The sequence below is a fragment of the Microcaecilia unicolor genome, chromosome 7 (genome assembly GCF_901765095.1).
Source record: "Microcaecilia unicolor chromosome 7, aMicUni1.1, whole genome shotgun sequence".
Taxonomy (NCBI): Eukaryota; Metazoa; Chordata; class Amphibia; order Gymnophiona; family Siphonopidae; genus Microcaecilia; species Microcaecilia unicolor.
In genome coordinates this window covers 104907990-104920567 of record NC_044037.1, presented here as the reverse complement: position 1 = coordinate 104920567, position 12578 = coordinate 104907990, and the positions used below count along the sequence as shown (strand labels likewise).

Below are 12578 nucleotides of genomic sequence, written 5' to 3'. Positions count from 1 at the left end.
TGTGCTCATTACCTTTAAGGGAATGTATAAGGCAATGAACCGTACATTTGGTATAGGAATATTAGCCACTAACACGGATCCTGTTGGCCGCTTTCGTATTGCGGTCACTTCTCACTCACTATCCAATCCCTTGATGCCCCAAATCCCTGAAACAAAAATTCCCATCAGAATTCTCAATGTAACTAGTCTAAAGGAAATGTTTACTCTTGAAACTGGATATGGTGACAGAAATTTGTGGATGGATTGGATACGGTTCACAACCTATAGTTTGAATTTATCCGATTGTTATGTTTGCTCCTCCTCTCACCCTGAGCCCTTCGCTGTTCCTTTCTCTTTGAATCTTATAAATGATTATAATGGAACAATGTGCATGCTAAAATTGCTCCAAGGTACTAAGAATAATGATAAATCTTGCCTTTCCCTCAGTTTACTATTTCCTGAATTACCCAAAGGTGCGAGGGTACCTCCGGTGTTTAAGACACCTGATTCTGGGACAATATTCCAGACATATATATTAAGAGAAAAGATCAAAAATTCCTATTTTGTAGGAAATTTATCCTCATGTAATTCTAGTCTACTCCCCGGTGAAAAACTTGACTTTTCAAGCTTTTCACATCCCCGAGCAGACATCTGGTGGTATTGTGGAACTAAAACCCTGTATCCCACTTTACCCTCTAAATGGTATGGACAGTGTGCTTTGGTTCAGCTAGTAGTCCCACTTACCATAGCATCTCGATATATTGATAAACCAGTCCCTTCTAGAAGGAAAAGGGATGTTAAAGGCTCCTTTGATGATAGGATTTACATAGATTCTATAGGTGTTCCTAGGGGGGTGCCAGATGAATTAAATTGCTGCAGGTTTTGAATCTTCATTATTCTGGTGGTCTACTATTAACAAGAATGTTGACTGGATTAACTATATATATGATAACCAACAGCGTTTCATTAATTCCACTCGAGATGTAGTTAAAGGCATTGCTGCCCAATTGGATGCTACAAGCCGGATGGCTTGGGAAAACCGCTTAGTCCTTGATATTGTAAAGGGGGTCCGCTTCCTCCTCTTGGGTGGAGTCAGCAAGCCTGCGGGGCTCCCAGGGTTCCTGGACACAATACTGCTGATACTGGGACTCAGGGCCAAACTATGTTATTGTCAAGGCAATTTCACACAAAAAAAAATCATAATTAATTCATAACAAAAGGTACAGCCCTCTTAATATAGTCTTCAAAAGAAAAAGGTACAGTCCTCATAAGATAATCTTCAAAAGAAAAAAAGGTACAGTCCAGGCCCCTAAAATCCCTCAGCAAACGCTCAGCTCCTCAAGACCTCAGGTCTTCTATTAGGGCATTAGCTTTCCCTTCCCCCTCCTTCAGAAGGGTTTATTAAGAGTTCAGTACACTTCCAATATTTATTTATAGGAGTTGTATCCCACATTTTCCCACCTATTTGCAGGCTCAATGTGGCTTACATTGTTCCGTAATGGCGATCACCAATTCTGGAAAAAAGAAATACATAGCTAAGGTGGAAAAAACAGAGTGGATTAGGTATTCAGTTAAGGAGAGTTCATTTTCATAGTAAGAATTTAAAGGTATTGGATTAAACGTCATACGTGAATAATTTAAACTTGAACAATCAGAAATATAAACTTCAAATCATGATAAAATTAGTACAATTAGGAAATAGAGAGTTACGTTATTGTGTAGATCCAGTGTAAAATTTGTTAACTGGCAATTAGGATATATTATTGTGATATGCTTTTTTGAATAGATTGGTTTTCAGTAATTTACGGAAGTTAATTGTGTCATGGGTTGTTTTTATGGATTTTGGTAGTTCATTCCATATTTGCGTGCTTATATAGGAGAAACTGGCTGCATATGTTAGTTTGTATTTTAATCATTTGCAGTTCGGATAGTGGAGATTCAGGAATGTACGTGATAAACTAGTAGAGTTCCTGGTTGGTAGGTCTATGAGGTCTGACATATACCTCGGAGTTTCACCGTGTATGATCTTGTGAACCAGGGTGCAGAGCTTGAACGCAATGCGTTTTCGTAGTGGAAGCCAATGTAGATTTTCTGTTAAGGGTCTGGCGTTTTCATATTTCGTTTTGCCAAATATGAGTCTAGCTGCCGTGTTTTGTGCTGTTTTGGGTTTTTTAATAATTTGTTCTCTGCGACCGACATAAATTGCATTGCAGTAATCTAGTTGGCTTATTACTAATGATTGTACCAGTCTGCAGAATGTTTCTCTTGGGAAGAAAGGTTTTATTCTTTTGAGTATATAGCACCACCGTTCAGAACAAATCTTCATGGACAGTCTTTGCACATCAAATCAATAACACAAATCACCTGCCTTTTCACAGCACAGAGGGAACCCTGCAGTTGGCAGTTTCTCCCACCTCTCAGCACCATGCCCAGTGTGGCCTCCTCCACTGCCTTCACATGCTGGGTAGGGCAACCTTTGAATTCTCCCACTCCATGGTAGCTGGCTCCTCTCCCTTGGGCAGCTCTAGTGGCAGGCTACTTTCCTTCCTCCACGGAATCTCTCTCTCCATTCGTCTCCCCCCTCTCCTGGTGACTCAGAGCCTCCAGGAAATCTGCCCTCCCTTTCTCACAGCTGGGGGGAATTATATACTGATGGTGAACCCAGGGGAACTGAGCTTCATCCTTCCCTCACCCTCTAGTGGAGAAGGGAGTAACAAGGCTCACCCTGCCTCGAGCCATTGCTCCCCCTTTTGGGACTGGGAATCCATTCCATCTTGTTAGGACTACTCTCCTCACTCATCCTTGCAAGGACTTCTGGGACCCGTAGTTCTGGGCTCAACTGCTTCACTGGGGCGTCTCTGGGGCTTGCCTTGTCACAATATATTAGCAAAAGGAGAAGGAGTTTGCATCATGTTATGAGGACAATGTTGTACCTTTATTCCTAATACTGCACCTGATGAGACCATAACTAAGGCTTTGCAAGGACTCACTACCTTAGCTGATGAACTTGACGAGAATTCTGGTGTAGATACCACCTGGACTGAGTGGATGGACAATATCTTTGGGAAATGGAGAACCTTTATATTATCTGGTTTAACCACATTGATAATTGTTATTGCTGTATTTGTACTTCTTGGCTGTTGTGTAATACACCTTGTATCAGAAGCTTAGTACAACGTTTAATTGAAACTGCTTTAAGAGAGAACCCATAGGACACTATGTTCTGTATGAAAAACAGGAAGCAAAACAGTGAAGATGACTAACAAAAACAAAGACAAAATGATATAAAAAAAATATCAAAATTTGAAAATCAAAATATGAATTTAAAAATATAAATACATAAAGATTAAAAATTACATCAAAAAGACGACACTTTGGATGCAAAAATTAAGAAGTCAACTTTATTAGCCAAACGATAGCAGGGATTAGAGACGCTGCTCCGATTTTCTCCGCTCGACTTTGTTTCGAGTATGACTTAACGCTACAGCATTAATAAATAGACTCCTGACGCAGGCCAGTACGGCCGAAACACAGCTGTGTCGAGACCCTTTCTCCCTGCTATCGTTTGGCTAATAAAGTTGACTTCTTAATTTTTACATCCAAAGTGTCGTCTTTTTTATGTAATTTTTAATCTTTATGTATTTATATTTTTAAATACATATTTTATGATTATTTTCAAATTTTGATGTTTTTTATATAATTTTGTCTTTTAGTTTTTATTTTTTGTTTTTGTTAGTCATCTTCGCTGTTTTGTTTCCTGTTGATTTTCTTGCGAAGACTGGTTTCTTGTTTTTTTGTACTACTGTATGAAAAACTACATATTAACACAGATTGAAGATGTATGTTGATGATGATGATTAAATCTTTTATGATTTCCTTTGCCTAGCTTTGTTATCTTTCTCCGGGATAATTTAGATGGGAAGATATTGTAAGGCCCGGGGAAGGCTGAAGAGGGGCAACTTACATCTCACTATAACCACAGTGTCATTTTACACATAGCCCGATATCTGTAAAGGGGTTGACATGAATTGTGACTCACATCTACAGTCCCTTTAACCTTAATATACATTTGAAAAAGAACCTATTGCTTCCCTACAGAATGGATGGAATTACAGCAAGGGTTCAAAGCAGTGAAGCCCTTACTAAAGGTCTTCAAGGGGGGACTGTAGATAATAAACACAGTTATGCACCCTGGAGTAGAGTCAAAGGGCAAAGGCCATAAATCGTGAGGCCCAGAAACTTATGATCTGATATGATATCCTTATGGGCAAACAGGCCTGGGAAAGGAGGAAGCATAAACAAACATGGGAATGTGGTTTAGCAGGTGAGGGAAACCAGATGGCTTTGAAAGAAGACCAGATTATCCTGGGTAAGATAACTTGTTGAAGCGCTGTAAATCATTGTTAAACACAAAGTGTATAAAAATAGCTGTTTCAGTTCTGTATGTTGGAGCGATAGATACAGCCAGCATATTTATGCAGTACTTCCATCCTCCCATGAGAAAATATTAATTGTATCAATATACTTGGTAAGTAAATAAATTACTTTTCTGATAGAAAGCAGCCTTGGTCTTTTATCTCTACAAATCGTGGGTAACTGATATATGAAGATTTGGAGAGGTGGTAAAAAGACCTAAACATTTAACACTTAAAAGATACCCCTTCTTACACTGAAGGTGAAAAATATCAAAACAAATCACAGTTCATTTTGCGTCCTTAAAAGATACCCCTTCTTACACTGAAGGTGAAAAATATCAAAACAAATCACAGTTCATTTTGCGTCCTTAAAAGATACCCCTTCTTACACTGAAGGTGAAAAATATCAAAACAATACAAGCACACTGCCAAAAGAAAGCTGAATCTTCAGCACGCAGCACTGGTCAGGATGTTTGCCTATGGAATAGCAGGAAGGAAAGAAAGAAAAAAAATACAGATGAATGCTCAGAAAAAGTATTAATCTTACTCATTTACTGCTGTGCAGTAGTTATATTGGTCTCAGTTATTTTGACACAGCAACAATTAACTTTTCATTCTGCAGTATGTTTCAAGCAATTGTTATGAATGGCTAAGTGACTAGAGTAAGGAAGGCAGGCAGACCTCATCAGAAAAGTGGGGCTATGGATCTGGGAAAGTTCATGGAATCACTATGAAAGGCAAGAACTGTAGTTCTGTAGATTATGTAGGCAATTTTCAAACTATATATTTTAGAACAAAATCCAAGGTACTTTCAGTCTCCATGAACTTTGCTCCAAGTTTCAGAGCAGATGTAGCACCTACTTTAGCTCTGAAATCTGCCATGATTAGGAAGTACTTATTAAATATATGCACCAGTGTTTTCTGGGGTACTTTTTGAAATAGGGGCTCATTTTCAAAGTACTATGGAACTTTGGAAGGCTAAGTGCTTTGAAAATATGCTATGTAACTTTGTCAGTCAAAATGCTTTGAAAATATGCCTCATAGTGAAACTGGAAAAGGTACAGAGAAAGGGCAACCAAAATGATTAAGGAGATGAAACAATCCTCATATGAGGAAAGTCTAAAGAGATTAGGGCTCTTCAGTTTGGAGAACAGACAGATGAGAACATGATAGAAGTCTATAAAATCCTTAATGTTATGCAACAGGTAAAAGCAAGTCAATTGTTTACTCTTTCAAAATGTGCAAAGACTAGGGGACATGCCATGAAGTTACATAGTAGCAGATTTTAAACAAATAGGATAACATATTTTTTCACACAACATATTGTTATGCTCTGGAACTCAATGGTGGAGCAAGTGGTAAAAGCTACCTTTTGGTATTCTGACCTGGCCACTGCTGGAAGCAGGATACTGGGCTAGATGGACCCTTAGTCTGACCCAACTTATGTTCTAATATTTCATGGAAAATAATGTACATAGAATTGAAAACACAATTTAATAATCTCATGTTCTTCTCTTGATGAAATTTTGGCCCTGGGAATGCCTCATCTAGATGCAGCTTAAAATATGCCTGCATTTTTCAGACAGTCAATGTATAGAAATGAACACTTTCCACATAGATTCATGGTTTTGAAATTTACCCTTCCAGTGATATGAGGCAGCATGTCTTTAGAGGAGATCCTGCCCAACACATTGATTGATTTTCTTTTGATTGACTGTATTATAAGGAAATTGGATTGCAGAAAACACTGGATGTGATCTATTTAGTTTCAGTAAGGCTTTTGATAAAATCCACACAAGAGGCTCACTAATAAGCTGAGCAAACAAGGATAAAGGTCATAAACTGATTTAGAAACTATGGGTTTGCAGGTCAAAAAGGTGAAATTTAAACTTACCTGTTAATGTTCTTTCCTTGTGTTCTGCTAGACCAGTTTAGCTTTCTATGTTGTTTACTGGATTTTTGTTTTGATCATTTATGATGAAATTTATTCTTACCTGTTAATTTCCATTCCTTGAGTCCTGCTAGACCAGTCAACACCAATGGGTGTTGCCAACCAGTAGATGGAGGTAGAAAAAAAAATAAGAGTAGTTCTGATGACATCACTGGCATAATAGCAGGTGTGGCCTGGAGCCAGTCAGTATGAGTCTAACAAAGCCTAAAGCAAAACCTAAACCAAGACCCAAAAAATGTTCTCCAAAACCTTACCAGGAAACCACTACCTCAACAGCCACTAAAATGTGACCATTCACTTCAAATATGACTTCTTCTCATACTTCACCTTTTGTCTACTTTTTTTTAATTCTTGAGAAAGGGCACGGAATAAACCTGCCACTATACAGACTGCTCTTCAACCAAGAGACCAGGCTGGTGGATACGGGAGTACTATTAAAGAAGGACTGCTCTTTTAAACTATTGTTTGATAAAGTACTCCTTGAATGATTATTAATTTTTGGACGGCTCTCAGAGACTGCTGGCAGGGAATGCCGGGCCAACTAGTCTTCTAGGTGGGAAGCTGGACTGGTCTAGCAGGACTCAAGAAATGGAAATTAACTGTTAAGAATATATTTCACCTTCCTTATCATCCGGCTAGACCAGTCCACACCCAAAGGGATGTACTAAAGCTCTTCGATTCAGGTGGACAGAAGACAAGCTCTTTGCACCCCTGCCCTGCAAAAGGCGCTATCACCTGTAGCCCACAGAATCAGCTTATAGTACTTCACAAAGAAAATAGGCAGCCTCAATAGACGTCTTGAACAAGGGAGCAATTAACACCTTAGACCCTAACTCTCCTTTCCACAGTCCATGGAAAAGCACAAACAGTCAGACTTTCTGAATTCATTGGTCACAGCTAAATATTGCAGATATTCAATTTGCAGAGCAAAACCTCTGCGCCCACTCTGGAGCTTTGTGGAAACACAGGTAGGAAAACAACCCGATTAAGATGAAAGGGTGACACCATTTTTGGAAGGAACGAACAGTGGGCAAGGAAACGGCATCCTCCGTGAAGAATAAATAAGGATCCCAACATGAGAGTGCCTGGAGCTTAGATATTTGCTGGGCTGAACAGATAGTCACTAGAAAGGCCATCTTTAAATAAAAGTCCTTTATAGATGCCAGTCTGATAGGCTCAAAGGGGGGATGGAGCAGAGCCCACAAGATAAGGGGAAGATCACACTGGGACAAGGCTGAGTGAAGCAGGGGCCAAAGTTGCTCGACTACCCGCAAGAACTGGACAACGTTAGGCAATGGACCCCAAAAGCAGGCCAGGGCTGCCACTTGAACCTTAAGAGAGTTCAGAGCCAACTGCTGATAAAACCCCTCCTGGAGGAAGGGCATAATGGTGAAAACTTCTGCCTTCCAAGGAAAGAGCATCATCCAAATGCACCAAGCCTCTAAGGTCTTCCAGATCCTTATGCCAAGGATGTCAAGACTTTCCTTGCTCTAAGTAAAGTTTCCACTATTTGTGGTGGGCAGCCCTTGTGTCCTAAGCACCACCTCTCAAGAGCCATGTTGTAAGAAGCGATCTGGGTCCTCCATGATTACAGAGCCTTAGCAGAGAAGTCCTGGCCTCTTGGTAGTGGAAAGGGATTTCTTACCACCAGCCGAATGACTCAAGAATGATCAGCCAGAGCGCAGTGCAATCCTGCGCAAGGCCAAGGAGGAATTACATATAGGAGCATCCAGACGGGCCAAGAGTGCACAAACATTGATCCTCTCTGAGCCTATCACTGCCTTGCAACTGAAAAACTGCCGACACTTCACATTGTCTGCCATCAGACTGAACTCTGGCATCCTCTAGTGATCCACAATGAGCCAGAACACTGTCTTGCTCAGTCCACTCTCATAAGTCTAGATCCTGGTGAGGAAGTCTGCCTGCACATTGTCCACACTAGCAATGTACATCACCTACAGATGCTGTACTGCCAGATGGTGCTCTGCCTAGGTGCACATCCATCAGATCTCCAGGGCCACCTCTGCATTTCTGGTACTGCCTCGTTTATTGACATAAGCCACCACTGTCACATTGTCTGAAAAAAAACCTGCACTGCCTTCCTATGGAGGAAGGGGAGGAACCCCTGCAGCATCAGGTGTGTCACCCTGGCCTCCAAGCAACTGATGGCTTCCTCCACCTTCCATGTGCCTTGCAAAGTGTGGGACAGACAATGGGCCCCCCAACCCTGAAGGCTTGCATTGGTGGTGATCACTGTCCAGTCTGGAACCTCCAGAAGTCTTGCTTAGTAGATGGTTTGTGTTGTCCCACCATGACAGCTCCTGCCAGAGAGGCAGGCAGTGGGAGACAGACTTTGAACTGTTGGGACTTCGGGCTCCAGCAGGATAGGATGGCTCACTGCAGGAAAGCATATGGGCCCAGGCCCATAGGGCCACCTTGAGGGTGGCCGCCATGAGGCCCAGACACTGAAGGTAGTCCTATGCTGTGGGAGCCATTTGGGTGCAAAAGGCCTTCTTCTGCACCTGAAGTTTGGTTACCCTCTCCTAAGTCAAACAGACACATCATCGAACAGTAAGCAAATGTATTTCCAGGTACTCAAAGTCCTGAGTTCACTCAAGATGACTATTCTTGAAGTTGATGACCCAGATGAAGTCTGCAAAGGGACCACCTGGGAGGCCGCTGCCCATGAGTCCTCTGCTGAGTCCACCCAAATAAGCTAGTCATCCAAGTAGGTGTGAAGTCATACCCCCTTCCTTGATGAGGAAGACAGCAACCACCTCCATGACCTTGGAGAAGGACTGGGGTGCCGTGGCCAGGCCAAAGGGAAGGGCCCTGAACTGCGAGGAACTGCCTGTGGCCGGGGTGAATGAGTATGTGAAAGTAAGCCTCTACCAAATCCAAGAGGACAGGTACTTCCCCAGCCAAAATGAGGCAGTCACCAACCAGAGGATCTCTGTGTGAAAATGGAAGACCCTTAAGGAGGAACTGACTCTTTTGAAATCAAGGATGGGAAGAAAGGCACCCCCTTTCTTGGGGACTAAGAAATAGATGGAGTATTTTGTTTAACTGTGTTGTGTTTTCTCCCTGCAGAGAGGGGGACTGGGAGCCTAAAGTGCCTCTGGGGGCAAACCCCAAAAAGTTTGGTCTCCGGCATGTAGCCAGGGCCCTACAGAGCCCCTCAGAAATGGCCACCATCAGCATGGTGCCCAGGTGAGGCCCTAAGGGAACCCAGAAAGCTAAAGGTAACAAGAGGATGCTGGGCCCAACTCCCCCATATCCCCTGAAGGCAGATTCCCAACGTTCCACTCTACCGTGGGAGCCAATCATCCTGAATTGAAACTGGCCACAGCTCACACCAAAAACCACATACCAAGGGTGCTTAATCTGCATAGCTGGGCCTTATAACTGTTCCGGGACTCTCCTGGAGTTATTTTCAGACTCCCCCCCCCCAATGGCCCTGCTCTGTAATTAGGGATAAACAGCCTGCAGCTGGAGATTATGTGACGCCATGGCGGAGAGCAGAGGCGCTTGAAGAGCTCCTCAAATCTGTTCCTCCCCGATAGCTCAGACCGCCAGTGAACCCAACGCGCTGAAAAAACAGCAACGGAGCACTGCCTGCACTCCCGGGAGCGGGTATCAGACGGCGGGAACAGGGGATGGCCACGAAAACCGGCCAAAAAGAAAAGCTGCGGCACAAACAACCGGACCCCAAAATGGCGTCCTCTCCGGATGGGCCTGGCGCCACTGTATCTTCGATGTGGGTGACAGAGGTAACGGCGGAGGTGTCTGCCGTCATGGAGGAGCTACTGGAGAGAAGATTAACTCCCATCGACCAAAAACTAGAGAAGCTACACGCACGAATGGAGGATTTGGCGAAAGAATGCGTGGCATGCCAGACCCGAACGAGTGCGATGGAAGACAGATACAGGAGGTGGAAGATGAACATAAAATGGTCAAAAGACAGGTCAAGGCGCTAGAACAAAAAGTAGAGGAACTAGAGAACCGCGCTAGATGCAACAACCTGCGCCTGGTGGGGCTCCCGGAGGCTATGGGAGGCAAAGACCTAATAGCAGAGCTAGAACGCTGGCTCACAGCACGAGTGGCTTTCCCTGCGCACATGGGCCCTGTGAGAGTGGAGAGGGCTCATCGGCTGGGCCCCTGCACAAAAAACAGCAATAAACCCCGAGTGCTCATAATGAGGGTATTGAATTTTGCCCACAAGCAATGTATTTTACAAGCTTCAAGAAAGGACAATGTGTTGCTTTATGAGCAGAAAAGAATACTGTTTCCAGGATTACTTGGCGGGGGTGGCGCCGCGCCTTCTCCCCGGTGTGCACAGCATTGTTTCACCAGAAGATCAGATTCAATTTGATATACCCAGCGCAGTTGAAGATCATATACAAGGGATCCACACATATGTTTGACGCGGTGGAGGAGGCAAAAAACTTTGTGGCTAAGATCGAGGCAGAAGGCGCAGGAAGCAACGAGACACCACGACATAAACCGGAGAAGAGGTCGAGGTACAGATTTGTGCCCTAATCCGTGGGAGACTTTTGAGAACCTCCTAGCAACAGTCGCAGCAGCCAAGACAGATTGGACTGGTCTGCAAATCGACCTGTTGAGGTTAACACTTGTTCACGTTGGAAAATACTCAAAGACCCGGAGCAGTTGAAAAGACTTATACCAACAAAGCTGAATTCGCAGGGACTGGCCTAGGCAAAGAGGGACAAGACCAGAGACCCAAAACCGGACGACCCGGTGGGGGAACAGCTAGGACCAGAGGCTGGGACTGAGCAGACCGTGGTTACTGGGAGTCTTTCCAGGCCAGAGTCAGGTTAACTGTATATAAGTTTTTACTGTGCAACATCACAATAGGAGAAGTGTGGAAGAAGGGATAGACGGGATGTGTTCAAGAGAAATATAATGTCTGTTAGGGGTGATTGAATGGGGGAAGTGGTAACAATAGGGAAGGGCTCCATACACAAGGGATAGCAGACCAATGTGTTACAGAAGGGGAGGGAGGACGGGAGGCGGTAAGCATGATCCATTTCCCTCTTTGGAGGGAGCAATACAGGGGAGGAAGGGTAAGAAGGAGGAGGAGGGGGAGGGAGGGGAGAAAGTGGGGGGGATGGGACGAAAGGGGACAGGAACATTTAACGCGCTGGAGTGGGGACAGAACACGAAGCCAGGGTCAGGACAAAAGTTGAGGGCAGACTTGGGGGGGTATAGGCTGGGATGCCTCCCCAAGCAGAAAGCATGACTTGAGAAAAATGCTACAGAGAACAAAAGGGCCAGTAGATTATGGTTAAGCTGGTCACATGGAATGTGGGGGGTATCCATTCGCCAGTAAAGAGAACAACAATCTTGCAACACTTACAGAGACATAACATAGACATTGCATTGCTGCAAGAAACACATCTTAACCAAGAGGAACATGCAAAGCTTAGGACGTGGTGGGTGGAGGAATGCGTCTCAGCGGGTGCACAAGGGAAAAAAGGAGGAGTAGCAGTATTGATCCGTAAGGGGCTGACAACAGCGGTGCACCCATTTACAATAGATGCTAGGGGCCGTTATGTCCTAGTGGAATTGGAGATCTCAGGACAAAAGCTGTTAATATGCAATCTCTATGCCCCCAATCAGTTTGACAAGCAATTCTATAACCACCTAATCCAACACCTGCTTTCATATCAGGGGGAACATGTGCTGGTAGGGAGTGACTTCAACACAGTATGGGACGCCACGATAGACAGCTCACAAGGTAGGAGGAGTGACTCGGTGGCATCTAGCAAAGGTTTGAAAAGATTAGGGCAAATGCTAAACCTGATAGATGTATGGAGGGTGTTACACCTCACCGAAAAAGATTATACCCACCACGCATAGGCGCACGCTTCCCAAGCAAGAATAGACTACATACTCACATCAGAAAATATGCTAGGAACAGTAAAGGAGACACATATAGGACCCTATACAATCTCGGACCATGCCTGGGTCTGCCTTAATTGGGAATGGGGAGAGCGGAAGCATAAAGGTGGCTCCTGGCAGTTCCCGCTAGACCTGACTGGGGACGAGGCATTTAAAGTAAAAATAAAGGAACGTTGGGAGGACTATGCAGCACTGAACCAACAACACATAGCGAATCTAATCCTATTCTGGGATGCAGCGAAGGCAGTGTTACGTGGGGAAATAATCAGTTACCATCACCATCTCAGGCTGACCAGAAACAGGGAAATCCT

The 12578-nt window shown here is 43.8% G+C and overlaps 1 protein-coding gene across 1 annotated transcript in view; it reads right to left on the bottom strand.

Moving 5' to 3' along the window:
- Positions 1-4241: 4241 nt before the first annotated feature.
- The window catches only part of KIF22 (kinesin family member 22), a 183905-nt gene continuing 175568 nt past the window's right edge, over positions 4242-12578 (bottom strand). The window contains exon 16 of the mRNA XM_030210581.1: positions 4242-4871. Coding sequence (XP_030066441.1) covers positions 4842-4871 — 30 coding nt within the window. The 3' untranslated portion in view covers positions 4242-4841. The remainder of the gene's footprint in view (positions 4872-12578) is intronic.